General features: G+C 34.6%; 1 protein-coding gene across 1 annotated transcript in view; it reads left to right on the forward strand.

Annotated features, from left to right (window-relative positions):
* Positions 1–1,072: 1,072 nt before the first annotated feature.
* LOC132548503 (multidrug resistance-associated protein 1-like) overlaps positions 1,073–16,577 on the forward strand; it is a 30,301-nt gene continuing 14,796 nt past the window's right edge. The window contains exons 1-13 of the mRNA XM_060212368.1: positions 1,073–1,102; positions 5,599–5,775; positions 6,046–6,171; positions 8,318–8,446; positions 8,940–9,050; positions 10,233–10,294; positions 10,817–10,951; positions 11,985–12,227; positions 12,540–12,729; positions 13,058–13,378; positions 14,163–14,300; positions 14,787–14,933; positions 15,585–15,669. Coding sequence (XP_060068351.1) covers positions 1,073–1,102; positions 5,599–5,775; positions 6,046–6,171; positions 8,318–8,446; positions 8,940–9,050; positions 10,233–10,294; positions 10,817–10,951; positions 11,985–12,227; positions 12,540–12,729; positions 13,058–13,378; positions 14,163–14,300; positions 14,787–14,933; positions 15,585–15,669 — 1,894 coding nt within the window. The remainder of the gene's footprint in view (positions 1,103–5,598; positions 5,776–6,045; positions 6,172–8,317; positions 8,447–8,939; positions 9,051–10,232; positions 10,295–10,816; positions 10,952–11,984; positions 12,228–12,539; positions 12,730–13,057; positions 13,379–14,162; positions 14,301–14,786; positions 14,934–15,584; positions 15,670–16,577) is intronic.

The raw sequence follows: 16,577 nt of genomic DNA on the forward strand, positions 1-16,577 counted from the left end.
GGCTAAAAATTTTACGAAAATATTTTGAATCTGCACTGAAGATTCTATTGTCATTGACACCAGTTGAGAGTGTGTTTCAAAAATTACAACTATGTAACACACCTATTGAGAATAATGTTTCCACTCCAGCTAGCTGTTGCTGCCTCTCCCAATCAACACAGCACGTACTATCATCCAATAGTTAATATTAACGGTCTATGACTTTTAATTTAAAGTAAAAATGAAAGAATGAACAAATGCTTGAAAATGAAAAGAATTAATTTACTTGGTAGAATTCAACTAGAGCATCGTACATATGTTGGACTGCGTGGGTGTAAAAAGGTCCCAGGGGGACAAATCATATATATTCACCGATGTTGAAAAAAATGTCCAAAAATGTTATCATAACTACAATAATTATCATCATTTCAATGCTTCACTCATCAACTTATCAGCAGAGAAGGAAACTATTACTTGATATTTTTTCTCCAAAATGTCTTAATCTTATCAAAGTACATAGAACCATCGCCCTTCATTTTTATGGAAAACAAAGTTATATATTTACAAACGATAATTTATGGTATCAATGACAGTGCAGTAAACTTGATGGATTTCCCCTAGTTTAGACATATCGAGTTGGAATAAAATATTTCATTCTGAATTATAAAGAAAACAGTGACACCAATAAGCTACATCACATGTAGCGAATGATCTTCGATACTTGATGTTCATGTATTTAAAAAAAATACTGAAAAATGAGTCCTGCTTGCATAAAGAAAATCTCTGATATTTTCAAATATATTCAGCCAACATAAGGCAAATAATTATTAGGTCATATTTGGGAAGTTCATCCAATGGCATTTTTACACGATGATGCGCATCCGGAATACATTACAACGCTGTATGAGTTATTTCCCTTTAGCTTCCTTGTAGTTGGCCAGGTAAACCTGTTTTGACATCTACAGGTACTTGTGTGTCTGCGATTCCTATGTCTGTATGCTCACGTGCAGCCGCTTGACAACTGTATCAAGGACTCGTTATGACGTGATCACCAATTAAGCTTAATTTCTTTGACATAGTAAACCATTTAGCCATGGAGGAATTCTGTAACGGCACATTTTGGGTAAGTACTCTTGCACTAGCAAATCACGCTGACTGCTGTCAGTGCAACAGCACTTATCCCCTGCAAATGAAGGGTACTCATGGTTGTCGTTAAACAAACATGCGCACTCGTTCTACTGACACAGACAAAATACAAAAACTCGTCGATTCAATCATCTTTTTCATATCGAACAACAGTGCACTTCATTGTTTGTTTATTGGTAGTGCTTTCGTTCCATATAATGACCTTTTTTCAAATGTAGGGTTACTTGTAAAGTTAGTGAACATACTAGAGCTTAAACTTCTTAGAGCGGGAATTTATGTGAAATCAGATTTACTTTTTGTTGTGTTTGATCTAGTTTCAGAATCTTAAAAATAATCCGGAAGTGTTTATTCCTGAACTCAGGCTGTCTGTTCATGCTTCATTTGATACAAGTTTAAAGTGATTAGCTGTGACATTTCAGGAGACGTTTAATATCCAACGATGGCAGTAGTATAAATCATTTTGTTTACATCAGCTCCAATCTTTCACAACTGTCATTTTTAAAGGTGTACCTCTACCATTAATAGTTACTTCACACACAGCTCTTCAGACAAAAGATGACAATACTTTGTGTCTTTTAAAAACATTTTTTGTGCAATTTATACATAGAAAATGCATTAATTATTGATGTAAGACTTTGAAGTATCCCCTATCCCAGGCTGAGGGACCCAGGTTTCTGCCCTTCCTTAGAAAATGCATTAATTATTGATGAAAGACTTTGAAGTATCCCCCATCCCAGGCTGAGGGACCCAGGTTTCTGCCCTTCCTTAGAAAATGCATTAATTATTGATGTAAGACTTTGAAGTATCCCCTATCCCGGGCTGAGGGACCCTGGTTTCTGCCCTTCCTTAATTTTTTTAGACAACCCATGTTTCATTGACACAGGCGATGATTGATGACTTATATTTAAATATGATGTTATTGGCTCATTGTTCACCTTGAATTCTTTGTTGGTAACTGGATGATACATCTTAAAGGTGTTTTGCCACTCCCATCAAATTGTAAATCAAAGTCTCTATTTTGAGAGATGAGTTTACCCGCACTTCTTCTAGTTCTGTGACCTCGATTTATGACCTATATCATAGCTTGTTTGTCTGATAAGTCTGGTTACATTGTACAATACAGGCCTCAAATTTAAAGCTTTTTACTGACTATTTGCAAGTAGAAATCAAAGAATTGCAAGTAGAAAAAATAATTACTTGCTTTTTTCAGGAAGTGGATTCATCAGATGCAAACCGTGATTGCCTGTCAGCATAATAATATGTTATAATTACATTTATCAAAGGCAAGCTGAGTAATAAACTATCAAAGTGAAATGGATGAATGCATAAGTTATTTTTGATATGTGTCCTGTGCATTTGTAGTAGTAACGTCAATAAGTCACACTTTCTTAATTTTCCTGGGGATGGTTTTTCACAAGAACTTCTCTATTAATTGCTGTGTGAAGTTAAAAAGAGATTTCTTTACAATCATCCAACCTGCTCACCAGCACAATTTCTACCTATATAAACAAGGGGCTGATCTGTTATACAGAGATGTCCCAGCTGTCACTAATGTTTCTGTAAATATTTAAAAATTCAGTGCATATGTATCAAGTGACACTGCAGGATACTTTTAACTACAGATGAATTTGTGTTCAAATTAAACAAAGAACAAGTAATTTTTGAAAGTGTAGAAACTAAATCAACACTAAAGGGCATGTTTGCATAACACATATACAGGTACTGATGATTGTGTTTTATGTTAGGTTAAGGTTTGCAAGTGTAAAGATCTAAGTTCTTTAGTTGTATAATAAATGAGAGCTCTCAATTAGTTACCTGGTCATGTCAACAACTGACCAAGTCACATTCCTGTGTAGTAACAATCAAATTGATTTACATACAGTATACTGTACATGATATTTTATGTAAGGATATATTTGGACTGTTCATTTGAGTAGCAGGAAACAGTTAATTTGCATTTTTCTTGAAATTATTCATCGTGTTTGAGATATAGCAGATTGGTTGTGATAAGTACTCCCTTTCATGTGTATATATTTATAAATTACTTAATAGTTTACATGAATAGTAGAGAAATAAAAATTGTGTAAATAAAAATTTTTCCCTTACTTCTGACATGTAATTGCCGTGGTTGCCAACTTAAAAAAATGCTAAAAATGCAAAATAGCTACAAATTCCAACCTCACACTACCACATAGTAGATGAAATTTATGCCAGTCTTAAAGTCAACAATACTGTCATGGTATAAAACTTCTTATAATTCAGTAAATTCCATCTCGGAACGCCTTCACAACATGACCATGTGTAAACACTGTGAAAACTTCACTTGTTGTATAGCTAGCCTTGGATGTGTAGACACAGATTCGAGACTGCCCAAATAGAAATCTTCAACACAATGCAAAAGTATTATTCTGAAAAATATGAAACCCCACATTGTCCACTTCAACATGACAAGACCAGTTTTGAATTTTGAAATTTTGATTAAAACTTTTGTAATGGGGTAATGTTATGAATAAAAAAAATCACCCGTGTCCACACAGGGAGACTGTGTACTGCTACCTTGTTTTGCTTAACACTGGTTTGTAACTTTACTAAACAGAAAAAAAAATTCTTATTATAGTAATATTGAGAGGGAAAATATATTATTACAAAATTTTGAAAACAATTACTCAAAAGGCACAAGTTTCATTGAAAAGAGAAATTTTTTGTAAGCCACCCTGAAATCTTGTAGAAAGCATTCCTTTATCACGTTCATGTCATGCACGACAATGTGCCCTAGTTTGATTCCTGTTTGCTTTTCTACATTTATGACCCTGGTTGCTTGGGAACATTAAGGTTTATTTATACTACCTGAAGATGACAAGTTTCCTGAGGACTACTACATCATAGGGAAATCAAACATCTTAGAGTATAGAAACATCCATATCTCCATGAAATCACAGAGTCAATTCTTTATTATACAGAAAAATGAACAGATTTTTTAAGTCATGTGATCAATATTTTATTTTCATGACAGAAGTGTAGCTTGATCACTATTGCCAGTTTTTTTTACTATTTATAGTGTGAGAGAACAGGTTCTTTATTTCTAACATTGTTACTACTAATATAGCAGGACCCTGTTGATTTATATCTGTCATATTTTTGGATGGTGGAGCTTTTCTTCAGGGTATGCTTCCTGTTGATTAGCTGCTACTAACCAATACCTGTCTCTTTGTTTACAAGGCCGTGTCACATGTGTTGGGCGTTCATCAGTAAGTTGTACCTTAAGAGACAGGAATTAGAGTGAACACCGGAAGTTTGGTTTATTGCTTACTTTGTTTACTATATACGGTTTGGCCAATCATAGAGTAGCACTCATTAAGGAAGAGGGTACTACAGTAGTGTTGCTGTTACAGTACCCAATAGTACGACGTCAGCTCACATATATAGAGTACTAGAGTAACCATAGGATGTGTATTACCAGGGCATAGTCTGGGGCTTAGGGCTTAGGCATCCATAGGAAACATGAATACAATGGTTAGCTGTAGACCTATAGGGAGTCAGGAGCACATATTCTGCTGGTACTAATGTTAGGTAGCGTAAGGTTACATGCGTTTCTGTTAGGATACTAGTTGAGTTACTTAGTGTTAGCTGTCAATAGTCAGCACTAATGTTATGATCCTATATTGTCATACCTGTATATATTTATTATGTTATGTTGATGAATAGTTGTTTGTATATATTGGAACACCTTGTTGAGTAAAACTGTGTTTCCACTACATCCCAGTGGTCGAACCTGAATTTTAAGGGGCCTGTTAACTTGAAAGGGGGTGTCCAGGGGGGACTGCTGTGAAGGCCATAGACTTCCATACCGAGGATGAAAAGCTATACGATCACGATTTGGAATTAAAAGCTATCCAGCTGGCCACTGCCCTCTCTGTTCTTACTGTGAACACACGTTGTGTGTATGTGGCCAGAGCACGCGTGTCGAAGGTGTACTGGGACGCATGGCAGTCCCCCCATTACAATAGTTTTGTACTTGCCATTTTCCAATAGTTATAAACAGGTCATGGTCACAGAAATGTTTGTCTTTTTTTGGTATGTGTGCATCCCTGTTTTCCTTATTTTATTGATTCCTTTACCTTTTATTTTGTATTGTCATTTCCTCATTTGCCATTGACATTGACAAATGAAAGGGAAACAACTCCGACAGACTATGACTTATGATGGAGGCACATTCTCCAATGAAATGAATTCCCCCATGTCAGGCGATACTTATCAACCAATCACTGTCACTGTTACAAGGATGACCTATAATAATTACAGTTATTTCCTTTATGATTAAGTATTAAATGATTAAAAAGGTTAAGCAAAATCAGTTATATTGAATTTATTAACAAAAACAATGTATATTTTGCTGCTAGACAATATTAAATAAAGTTTGGTAAAAATAACTTTGGTTGTCACTGCTTTATATTTAATTTTCTAATTTTCCAGGATATCAATGAGACTTGGAACAGCAGCTGGCCACAATTTACTGAGTGTTTCCAAAATACAGTGTTGGTATGGGTGCCCTGTGGCTATGTGTGGCTAGCTCTACCATTCTATATATGGTACCTTACCTCTGTCATAGGCCAACCTCTCAAGTGCTCATGGAAACACAGAATTAAACTGGTAAATAATGTTGTCTCAGAAAATAGGTTCAGAATATATACTGTATTAAATCTGTGATGTAACAAAACATTTTTTAAAAATTTTTTAATAGTTTTGACTGTTTATGTGTTTTTTTATCAGACACTGTAATATAATCTTTGATGTCAGTATACAAATCTTTTCTTTTTTACATATTTGATTGTTAATTTGTTTTTTTTCCTGCTGACACTGTAATTTAATCTGTGATGTAACTCCAAAATATTCTTTTCTTGTTATGTTTTTACTTGACAGGCCATAGCAGTTATCCTAATTGCCTTCCTTGTGTATTGGATTGTTGAAGTGGTGAATACCCTCAAACCTAAAGAAGAGTACTGGAGAGCCACTCTTGTAGGACCAATCATACACCTAGCTACCCTTGTGAGTGTATAGATAGTAAAGTACCATGTGTATTTACCTACTGTAAAGGTTGGTATATTGGGACCTATCATACACCTAGCTACCTTTGTGAGTATATAGGTACCATGTGTACCTACCTACTGTAAAGGTTGGTATATTGGGACCTATCATACACCTAGCTACCCTTGTGAGTATATAGGTACCATGTGTACCTACCTACTGTAAAAGTTGGTATATTGGGACCTATAATACACCTAGCTACCCTTGTGAGTATATAGGTACCATGTGTACCTACCTACTGTAAAGGTTGGTATATTGGGACCTATCATACACCTAGCTACCCTTGTGAGTATATAGGTACCATGTGTACCTACCTACTGTAAAGGTTGGTATATTGGGACCTATAATACACCTAGCTACCCTTATGAGTATAAAGTACAATGTGTACCTACCTACTGTAAAGGTTGGTATATTGGGACCTATAATACACCTATACCCTTGTGAGTATACACCTATGTGTACCTACCTACTGTAAAGGTTGGTATATAGGTACCATGTGTACCTACCTACTGTAAAGGTTGGTATATTGGGACCTATAATACACCTAGCTACCCTTATGAGTATAAAGTACAATGTGTACCTACCTACTGTAAAGTTTGGTATATTGGGACCTATAATACACCTAGCTACCCTTGTGAGTATATAGGTACCATGTGTACCTACCTACTGTAAAGGTTGGTATATTGGGACCTATAATACATACAGGTACCATGTGTACCTACCTACTGTAAAGGTTGGTATATTGGGACCTATAATACACCTAGCTACCCTTATGAGTATATAGGTACAATGTGTACCTACCTACTGTAAAGTTTGATATATTGGGACCTATAATACACCTAGCTACCCTTATGAGTATATAGGTACAATGTGTACCTACCTACTGTAAAGTTTGATATATTGGGACCTATAATACACCTAGCTACCCTCATGTGTACCTACCTACTGTAAAGGTTGGTATATTATACAGGTACCATGTGTACCTACCTACTGTAAAGGTTGGTATATTGGGACCTATAATACACCTAGCTACCCTTATGAGTATATAGGTACAATGTGTACCTACCTACTGTAAAGTTTGATATATTGGGACCTATAATACACCTAGCTACCCTTGTGAGTATATAGGTACCATGTGTACCTACCTACTGTAAAGGTTGGTATATTGGGACCTATAATACACCTAGCTACCCTTGTGAGTATATAGGTACAATGTGTACCTACCTACTGTAAAGGTTGATATATTGGGACCTATAATACACCTAGCTACCCTTGTGAGTATATAGGTACCATGTGTACCTACCTACTGTAAAGTTTGATATATTGGGACCTATCATACACCTAGCTACCTTAGTGAGTATATAGGTACAATGTGTACCTACCTACTGTAAAGTTTGATATATTGGGACCTATCATACACCTAGCTACCCTTGTGAGTATATAGGTACCTACCTACTGTAAAGGTTGGTATATTGGGACCTATAATACACCTAGCTACCCTTATGAGTATAAAGTACAATGTGTACCTACCTACTGTAAAGGTTGGTATATTGGGACCTATAATACACCTAGCTACCCTTGTGAGTATATAGGTACCATGTGTACCTACCTACTGTAAAGGTTGGTATTTTGAAGAGGCTCATTGTTAACTCTATTTTAAGATGGGATAAAAAAGCAAAAAATGGATATCAGATACCTTGAAAAAGTAAACAAAAGAAACCAAATATTTTTCTTTTTGCTTCAAACTTTTTTTCAAACTGGGGCAATTTGAATGATAAAGTAAACTTTACAATATCTTAGAGGGAAATTTGAATAAGTTTAATACTAAACAATACATGCTAAAATCCTGATCAGTCTTTAAGTATCAAGTAATTTTACTATGGTAGCCTAGAAACGGATGCTTACCTGCTATTAGTATTGCATACAACTTTTGAGTACATATAGTGTAAATTAGCCATAGAATTCTACTCTACATCAAACACCTGATAGATGTGCTTTACTGTTGTGAATATGGATTATAATTGGAGTATACAATTATCCATTTGTGTTATGAATTAGATGTACTTTTACTTATTAAACTTCTACTGTTATATATTTTGCGTTGCAGTGTGTAGTGTTTGTACTAATGTGCCTGGAGAGATGGAAAGGACTGGTCACCTCAGGAGTGCTGTTTATATACTGGGTTCTGGTCGCTGTGACCTTTATCATTCCTTTTTATTCCACAATCATTCAAAAGGCAAGTTAGAAATATGAATAAACTGCTGTCACCCACTGTTATTACATGGTACTCAGTACGACATATTATTTTGTAGTCATAGTGGAGTGTAATTTGATTACTGGATGGGTCAGAAAAGTAAGAAATTCAGCATACAGCAAGATATAGGTCACTAAGTCGAAACAACAATTGAAATTACACTTTGATATAAACTCATTGTTCACTTTCCATTGGTTTTGATACAGCTTTAATTAGCACTTTTTCTTTGAAAGGTTATTTTTCTTTAAAGCAATTCAAATTCCAACCAAATGTAAAAAAATATGTTACATGCGCAAATAGAACCAGAGATTTTTGAAGTCTGGTAAGGAATGTGACTCTCAGAAATGGGAGACTTGATTAGATCATAGAATTAATTCTAACAGTTTTTGGTTATTGGAGTACTCATTACTTTGATATCTCAGGTGAAAACACTGATTATTTCAAGTAAAAAAAAAAATGTTTTTCTGTATCTTAGGCCTATGAAGACCATCAAACTGGATTTATCATTTTCATGGTTTCCACTGGGCTAGTTCTTATAGAGGTGTTGGTTCACTGTATAGCAGAGGAATTACCCAACACTGACAAGGTGAGTGTCTGTCACAAGGTGACAATGAAGCAAAAAGACCGTTTTACTATATACATTTATCACAAAGTAATCATTTAACATTTGTTAATATTCTTAACCCATCATTATCAGATGATGGTTTGTTCAAGTCAACCCTTTTTTGGTGGTCCATCATCTGGCATTGGTGGTCGAGTGGTTAACACGACCGGCAACTTTATTGCTAACCCTACACCTCTTGGTTGTGGGTTTGAAACCTTTATAGGGCAGTCACCAGGTACTGGCTGCAGATAAGTGAATTTTCTCCTGGAACCTCATCTTCCCTCCAATGCTCATACCTGGCATGTCCTTAAATGACTTTGGATGTTAATAGGATGTAAAGCAAGAATGAACTTAACTTAACATTCATGTTATGTTCCTAATCAGCTCTTGTTATGGCTATTTCTTAAAAAGTCTATGATTTTTATGTCTGAAACTTTATATGTAGGTTCTTTCTGGTCTATAGTTATGCCCAATGAATTATGAGATTACCAAAAAAATAAAATGGCCAACAGGCTCTGTTTGTGTAATGGTTAGTTAGAGTTAACCAGTGGTAAGTGAAAAAATTAAGTTGTTGCCACTGGAATGTCAAGAGCATTGAAGGCAAAAATAATTTTCAAAATAAACTGAATATAAATCACACCTCAACAGATCTACAGTTCAGAAATGATAAAGAATGTGCTCAATTTTGTTTGATATTTCAAAAACTTAACTTACCATTGGTCATCTTTAACCAGCATTTGAATAACAATTTTGACTGTCACTTCCTATGATTGCTATGATAAGAACTTGATAGACCTTTCTGCAGTTTTTTACATGGGTTCTCCATAGTCACAAGGTGTGCCAAGTTTAACTTTTTTTATACTGATTAAAAATTCAAAATGACCAACACTTGGCTACCTTGAATTGAGTATTTGTTAAACCTATTTTTGAAAAGAACTGGATAGATCTGACAGTTTATAGTACACTGTAAGGCAGTCAAAATAAAGTATTTGACTTCTGAGGGCTGTTATTGCTATTTTTATGGTGTTACATTGCACCACATGATTCATTATCCTAACAATACAAAAATTATCTGTTGAAGTTCATATGATTATGAATGCCAGAATCTCTCTGGGATCCATACCCTGATCTGTAAACTGTTAATTCATTTGTTTTTTGTTTTAGTTCACATGTCCTGAAATTCAGGGGTCATTTTTATCAAGGTTGTCATTTACATGGCTTGACAAGTAAGTGTCATATGAAAGTATTGTTATTAGCATGTTAATTATCCCACCAAAGGTTTTTATTTAATTTAATTTTTTTTCATTGTTATTTAATTCTGAAATTTAGTCTGTGCTCCACTTCATTTATATATGTCACAAATGTAATATACCCCTGAGCATTTTTAATTGGATGTGTCAGTTAAGAATTGAATGTGACGTCATGATAGGGATATTGACCTTACGTCATGAATCGGAAGTTGGTGCAACAAAATGACTGCCTCATTTTGATTCTGTCCTCTAAATCATAACTTTGAATTAAAAACCTTTCAAAATGTAACTTTTCTGAGTTATGTGATGAAATGTATCTTAAATTTGTTTTAAGGTTTTATGAAACTTCTCAAAGCTTGGAAAAACAAAAACTTTTAAGACTAGTTTCATAAAATCCTATATGGAAGATTGTACATGGCTTAACATACTTCATGCAAACAGAAAACAAGAAAAGAGATATTTGGTACTTTGCAAATGAACAATGTGTATTTGTTTTAGGCTTATGGTAATGGGATACAGGAAGACTCTGACAGAAGATGATGTATTTAACTTGAATCCCTCAGAACAGTCAAACGAAGTCGTGCCTAGATTTGAAAGAGTCTGGCAAAGCGAGTCTGCGAAACAGAAAATCAAGTGAGAATGCTAAGATTTTAGTTCTTCTCTGGGTGATTATGAAATTATATGAATGTTGGTCCAATTAAAAAGACACATTTTAGAATATTTTATGGATATCATCATTTACAAGGCCTGATCACATTTAATTTGACAAAACACTTGGGAAATAGCGGAAGTTTGATACATATAGAGATTCCATTGATCTGCCACTTGATATAAATGTGTGTTGATCAGGTTTAACTATTTTGCATAAAAATAAGGGTGAATATAGCAAACAATTTTCATACTGTAATAGCATTATTAGAATAGTTCTTTTAACACAATCGGTAGCAGATCAGATTGTGACGTTTCACAGACTACACCGTCACCTTCATCAGTTAAAGGACCAGTGTTGAGTGTACTAGCACTGGCAAGATGTACAGGATCAACTTTTCGGCTGTACTATAATCCTGTGTACGCTAAGGTCAAAAATAGTGTGACGAGATGGTAAACAGATTAAAATACACAATACACAAAATGTTAACAATATACCGTATTCAATTCAGCTAAACATAGTGTAGCCAAATTGTACACAACAAACATGTACATAAGAGATCACTAGTTTAAGTAATGCAGTGATGTACTGAACACTACAATGTTTTGAAGTTATATAACACTACACAAGTAATAGAACATTTCAAATGAATTGAATTTGGGTTTCAACTTGGGTATTCCCTAGTGATGTTACCATATCAGTATGGATAACCTTAGGTGCTAGACCTTTCTTATGCAAATATTAAATCAGAGCTCTTGGAGCGATTTTGTTCATTTTGCAAAAGCAACTTGCCTTGTTTACTTTAGAGTGCTACCTCTCCGACATAATCTGACCTAATGACAATGGTCATGTGGTACACAGCCTTAAGTAGTCAACTGAAAAAGGACATCCCTGCTTAACTCCTTTAATACAAGGCTGACAACTGATCAATCAGTCCTCGTATATACAAGTACAAAACATTATGATTCAATCATCAATAACATATTATCTTTTACGTTTTTTAATTTTCTTTTCTAGAGCTAGGAAATCAAGGGTTACTAAAGTACCTGCAAGTTCCTATGAAAACTTCACAGAGAGAACACCATTATTGTCTGGCACTAACATTAACCAAGACACAAAAAAGGACTCCTCTAAAGATTTGGTTGGAAAAGCCAGTCTGGCAAAAGTGCTATTCAAAACATTTGGATTGGAATTATTAAATGCCCATATATTCAAATTATTTTATGATGGACTAAATTTTGTTAATCCCTTTCTTTTACGGTAAGTATTACTTTAAATTCTGTTTGTCTTTAGTTCTTTTTGGAAAGAAGCACAGAATTGAAGGTTACGATATTTTGGGAAAATGGTGTCAAATAGTGAGACATTTTGTTTCCGGATAACAATGACAAATCTTTTCTCAAGAATCATTAGGATATTCACTTTATTAAAGATTTCACTGTTCCCTTGTTTACTTACTACAGAATCACTATATGTATTAGAAAATATTTGAATGTTAATCATTCAGTTTATTGTGAGTTAACCCTTAAGGACACATTTTTAATTTTGTGATAATGAGTTCCTTTTGATTTCAAGCTTGCTGATTGACTTTACGGTGCCTGATGCTAATGGTGTTTACCAGCAAACCTGGAAGGGGTATGTCCTGACTGCAGGTTTCTTCCTCACCGTCCTCATGCAGTCTTTTCTCTTTCACCAAGTATTTCACAAGAGTACTACCCTTGGCTTGCGTGTTCGTGCTGTACTCATATCAGCTGTCTACAAGAAGGTGAGGTCTACCACTTATACGACCTTTAACATATGAATGAACATTAAAGAATAAAATGTTTTTGTATCGATACAACAAAAATAATGTTTGAACGTTGAATAACCAATTTTGTTATTATTTAAGATTGATTTTCATTTAAACAAGTGACATAAATTTTTGAATTTCATCATTTTCAACTTTGTGTGCTTGGATCAGGGCTTCAAGTCACATACTAAAGTTGAAATCATGTTATTTGAGGTACAACATCCTTTACCAGACTGCAGATTAACATTATCACACACAGATATACAAAAACATATTACTATTTATGATTTTTCTTCCCTCTCAGGCATTAACAATGAGCAGTGCATCAAGAAAGGAATCGACAGTTGGTGAAATAGTGAATCTCATGTCTGTTGATACAGAGCGCATAGTCTCAACCTTACAGTATCTGTGGGGAATCTGGTCCTCACCACTTCAAATGGCTGTTGCACTCTACTTCCTATATGAGACTACTGGTCCGTCCATGTTTGCTGGCTTTGGATCACTTATACTCATGTTTCCTGCAAATGGCTACCTCATGTATAAACTTCAAAAGCTTCAAGAAGAGCAGATGAAGTTGAAGGACGACAGGATCAAAGTCGTTACAGAGGTTCTCAATGGTATAAAGGTGAGTCAAGGTCATCACAGAGGTTCTTAATGGCATAAAGGTGAGTCAAGGTCATCACAGATCACAAGGTCATTACAGAAGTTCTGAATAGAATAAAGATGAGTCAAGGTCATTATAGAGGTTCTCCATGAAATAAAAGGGAGTCAAGGTTATCACAAAGTTTCTCGGTAGAATAAAGGAATTCTCATTCGAGATTGTGATTTAAATAAGTTGAAGTTCTTTGTTAATGGATTGTAGTTACTTGTGTCACAACTGACAGGTGATCACTGTCTGGTTCTGTAATTTGTTCAGCTTTTCCTTTTGTCATTTGAAGCTTTAGATAAAGCTTGGAGACTATTTGGATGTTTTGAAATATGCTATTTTTATTGAACAGTTGTATCTAGAACATGCATATCTAGATGCCATGTACAATTAGGTGAACATTTTGATAACCGTGGAGAACAGGATAGTGATCTGGTTTCAATATACAGTGTATTGGCAGAGAAAAGTGGACTTTCTTTAACTGTAATCAGAAACACAGTAACCTTTATATTATTGTACACAATATTTATTTCCAAACAGTAAGTAATTGTTGAAGACTTCAACCTAACAGAAGATAGCAATACCAATATACATGCTGTCAACATATCTATAAAATAGAACCTTTCAAAATGGTAAGTCAGATTCCTGGATTGCAGAAAATTTATCGTGACAGCTTACATCACAAGGATTTTTCTATTGCACAAAATGCAGTCTTTGTTTGTAATGACTATCTCTTGAAAAAATCTTATTTCACCAATTTTAGATTCTGAAACTCTATGCATGGGAGATGTCATTTAAAGAGAAGATTGCTGCTGTGAGGAAACTGGAATTAGCTGTGATCTGGAAAGCAGGGATTTACAACTGTGGCTTCATGTTCTCTTGGACCATAGCTCCATACCTCGTAAGTATTTTGCCTCTGTCATACTTAACAGTGTGTTCTCCTACATCATAAGCTCCTTATCTCATAAGTATTTAACTTCCTTCATTCTTACATTCCCTTTTCACCATAGCTCCTTATATGAAAAGTGTTCAACTTTCTTTATACTAACTTATGTTCTCCTGGACCAAAGCTCCTTATTCAATAAGTGTTTTATGTTTTTCATATAAACTTATGGTCTTTTTGGCCGAAGCTCATTATCACCAATTTATTTCAACTCCTTCATTCCAACTTATGTTTTTCTTGCAAAGTAGTAATGTAGCTCCTTTTCTCATATGTGTTTCACCTCCTTTATACTTAAGTTCTCGAGGACTTTAGTTCCTTACCTCTTAAATATTTCAGCTGTTTACCTTCTTTTTTAAAGAGATAAAATTTTCTAAATTTGTTGAAGTGCTCTAATCATTTACATATATGGTATTTTTATGAAATACTTTTGATTTTTGTATTCAGGTGTCCCTGGCAACTTTTGTAACATTTATATATGCATCAAAGGACCATTTTCTGGACCCTCAGACAGCATTTGTGGCCATTTCTCTATTCAACATTCTGAGGTTTGCTGTTAATATTGCTCCAGCTGTCATCACGGAAGTAGTCACGGTAACAAAATATTGACACTCTTGGTCATGTGATCAAAAATTAAGTGTTTTTAAAGTTTTATTGAAGTATTTATCAAGAAGATGTCAGTATTTAGTAAAATAATACATAGGTACAGTAAATATTCAGTCAGTTTGAACAAAATTAGTTAAGTTTTGTTGAACCTGTTAGAATTAGCCATAAGAGGTACATAATCATTTAAAAGTTTTGGATATTTGTCATTTATGACAATCTGTTTCTAGAAATTTTGTTGATCTACATGCAGTGTTACACTTTCATTGCAGATGTGGTTAATTATTTTAATTAAGGGATATAAGAGTTGAAAGGATCCACCATTATGGTATGATAGTCAATATTTTCATACATGTATATCTCACTTACATGGGGCACCTGGTATGTAGTAATCACTTTGTTTGTGCATCAATGATAACCTTGTGTATAACATAGTTTATTAACCTCTGGTTAGATTTAGTTCATATTCAGACCAATAGCATCACCCCACCAAGGTCTACACCAGATGAGATTTTAGTCACCAAAGGTTATCCTTGACCATAGATTTAAATCAGAAGAAAAATATGAGAGGGTTGGGCTGTGTAAGAGACCTATGTGACTTTGTTCTTTTTATGCCTGATGTAGGTATTTTTGTAATTACAGGCTAATGTCTCAGTGAAGCGTTTAAGTAAATTTCTGAACAGTGATGATCTTGATGAAACCTGTGTGACTCATAACACCTCTGAACGTAAGTACATGCATTTCTTTTTAAACACCTCTGAACGTACGTATTTCTTTTAACAAGGTAAACAATTGACATCATGTCTAAATATCTTGTGATTATATGGCCTGTGGTGCTATGCAGTTCATCATGAAATAATCACTCTTACAAGTCAGAGATTCGGACTAATGTGGGAAAGCCGCTACAACAGTATTTATTTTGTTTTGTTTCTAACAACCATTTTGTGCACCATCATCTCGCATAGAAATATGGTGTCTTTAATCTATGTGTTCAGTGCCATGCTAAGGCAAGAAAGACAATGGATTCTCTTACCTGAGGGAGACAAACAAAAATCTATAAAATTGTATTAAATGCTGTTTGGGTGTGTTTAATACCGTCTGGTTGATGTTCAGAGTTATATGTATCAAATGAGTAGCGTTGAGATATTCTAAGGTTGGTTAATGCAAGTGTTTAGATCATTCTTAAAGATTTGATGAAAACTGCTGATTAAAACAGTTTGGAAAATGGAAGAAAGAGGCATATTGGGTGCGGGGGGACCAAGCGATCAACTAGCATTTTGTAAAGTACTATTGTAAATATTCTGATTACCTGTACCAATTGCCTGAAATTGTTTCTATCATCAAAATTAGACAAGTGGTCTCCTAGAAAAGCTAGTCTAGTGCATTATGTTACCTGTTTGGAGTACAGTGACAAGGCCCTCCAGGGTCAGCAGTTTGTCAAGTGTAAACAATTATTCCCGTAGGAGCTAATAATTTTTTTATGATATTCAAATGTTGGAAATTACATAGAAGGTTTTTTTTTTAAACATTTTATATCCCTCAACTTTGACCTCCAGATTTTTAATAGGCCTACAAAAATCTAATACTTTGAATAGCATACTCTATGCAGTTGACCGCAAAGTGTCTTCCTGAAAA

The sequence above is a fragment of the Ylistrum balloti genome, unplaced genomic scaffold, assembly GCF_031769215.1.
Source record: "Ylistrum balloti isolate Yb309-2 unplaced genomic scaffold, AGI_CSIRO_Ybal_v1 Utg370016, whole genome shotgun sequence".
Taxonomy (NCBI): Eukaryota; Metazoa; Mollusca; class Bivalvia; order Pectinida; family Pectinidae; genus Ylistrum; species Ylistrum balloti.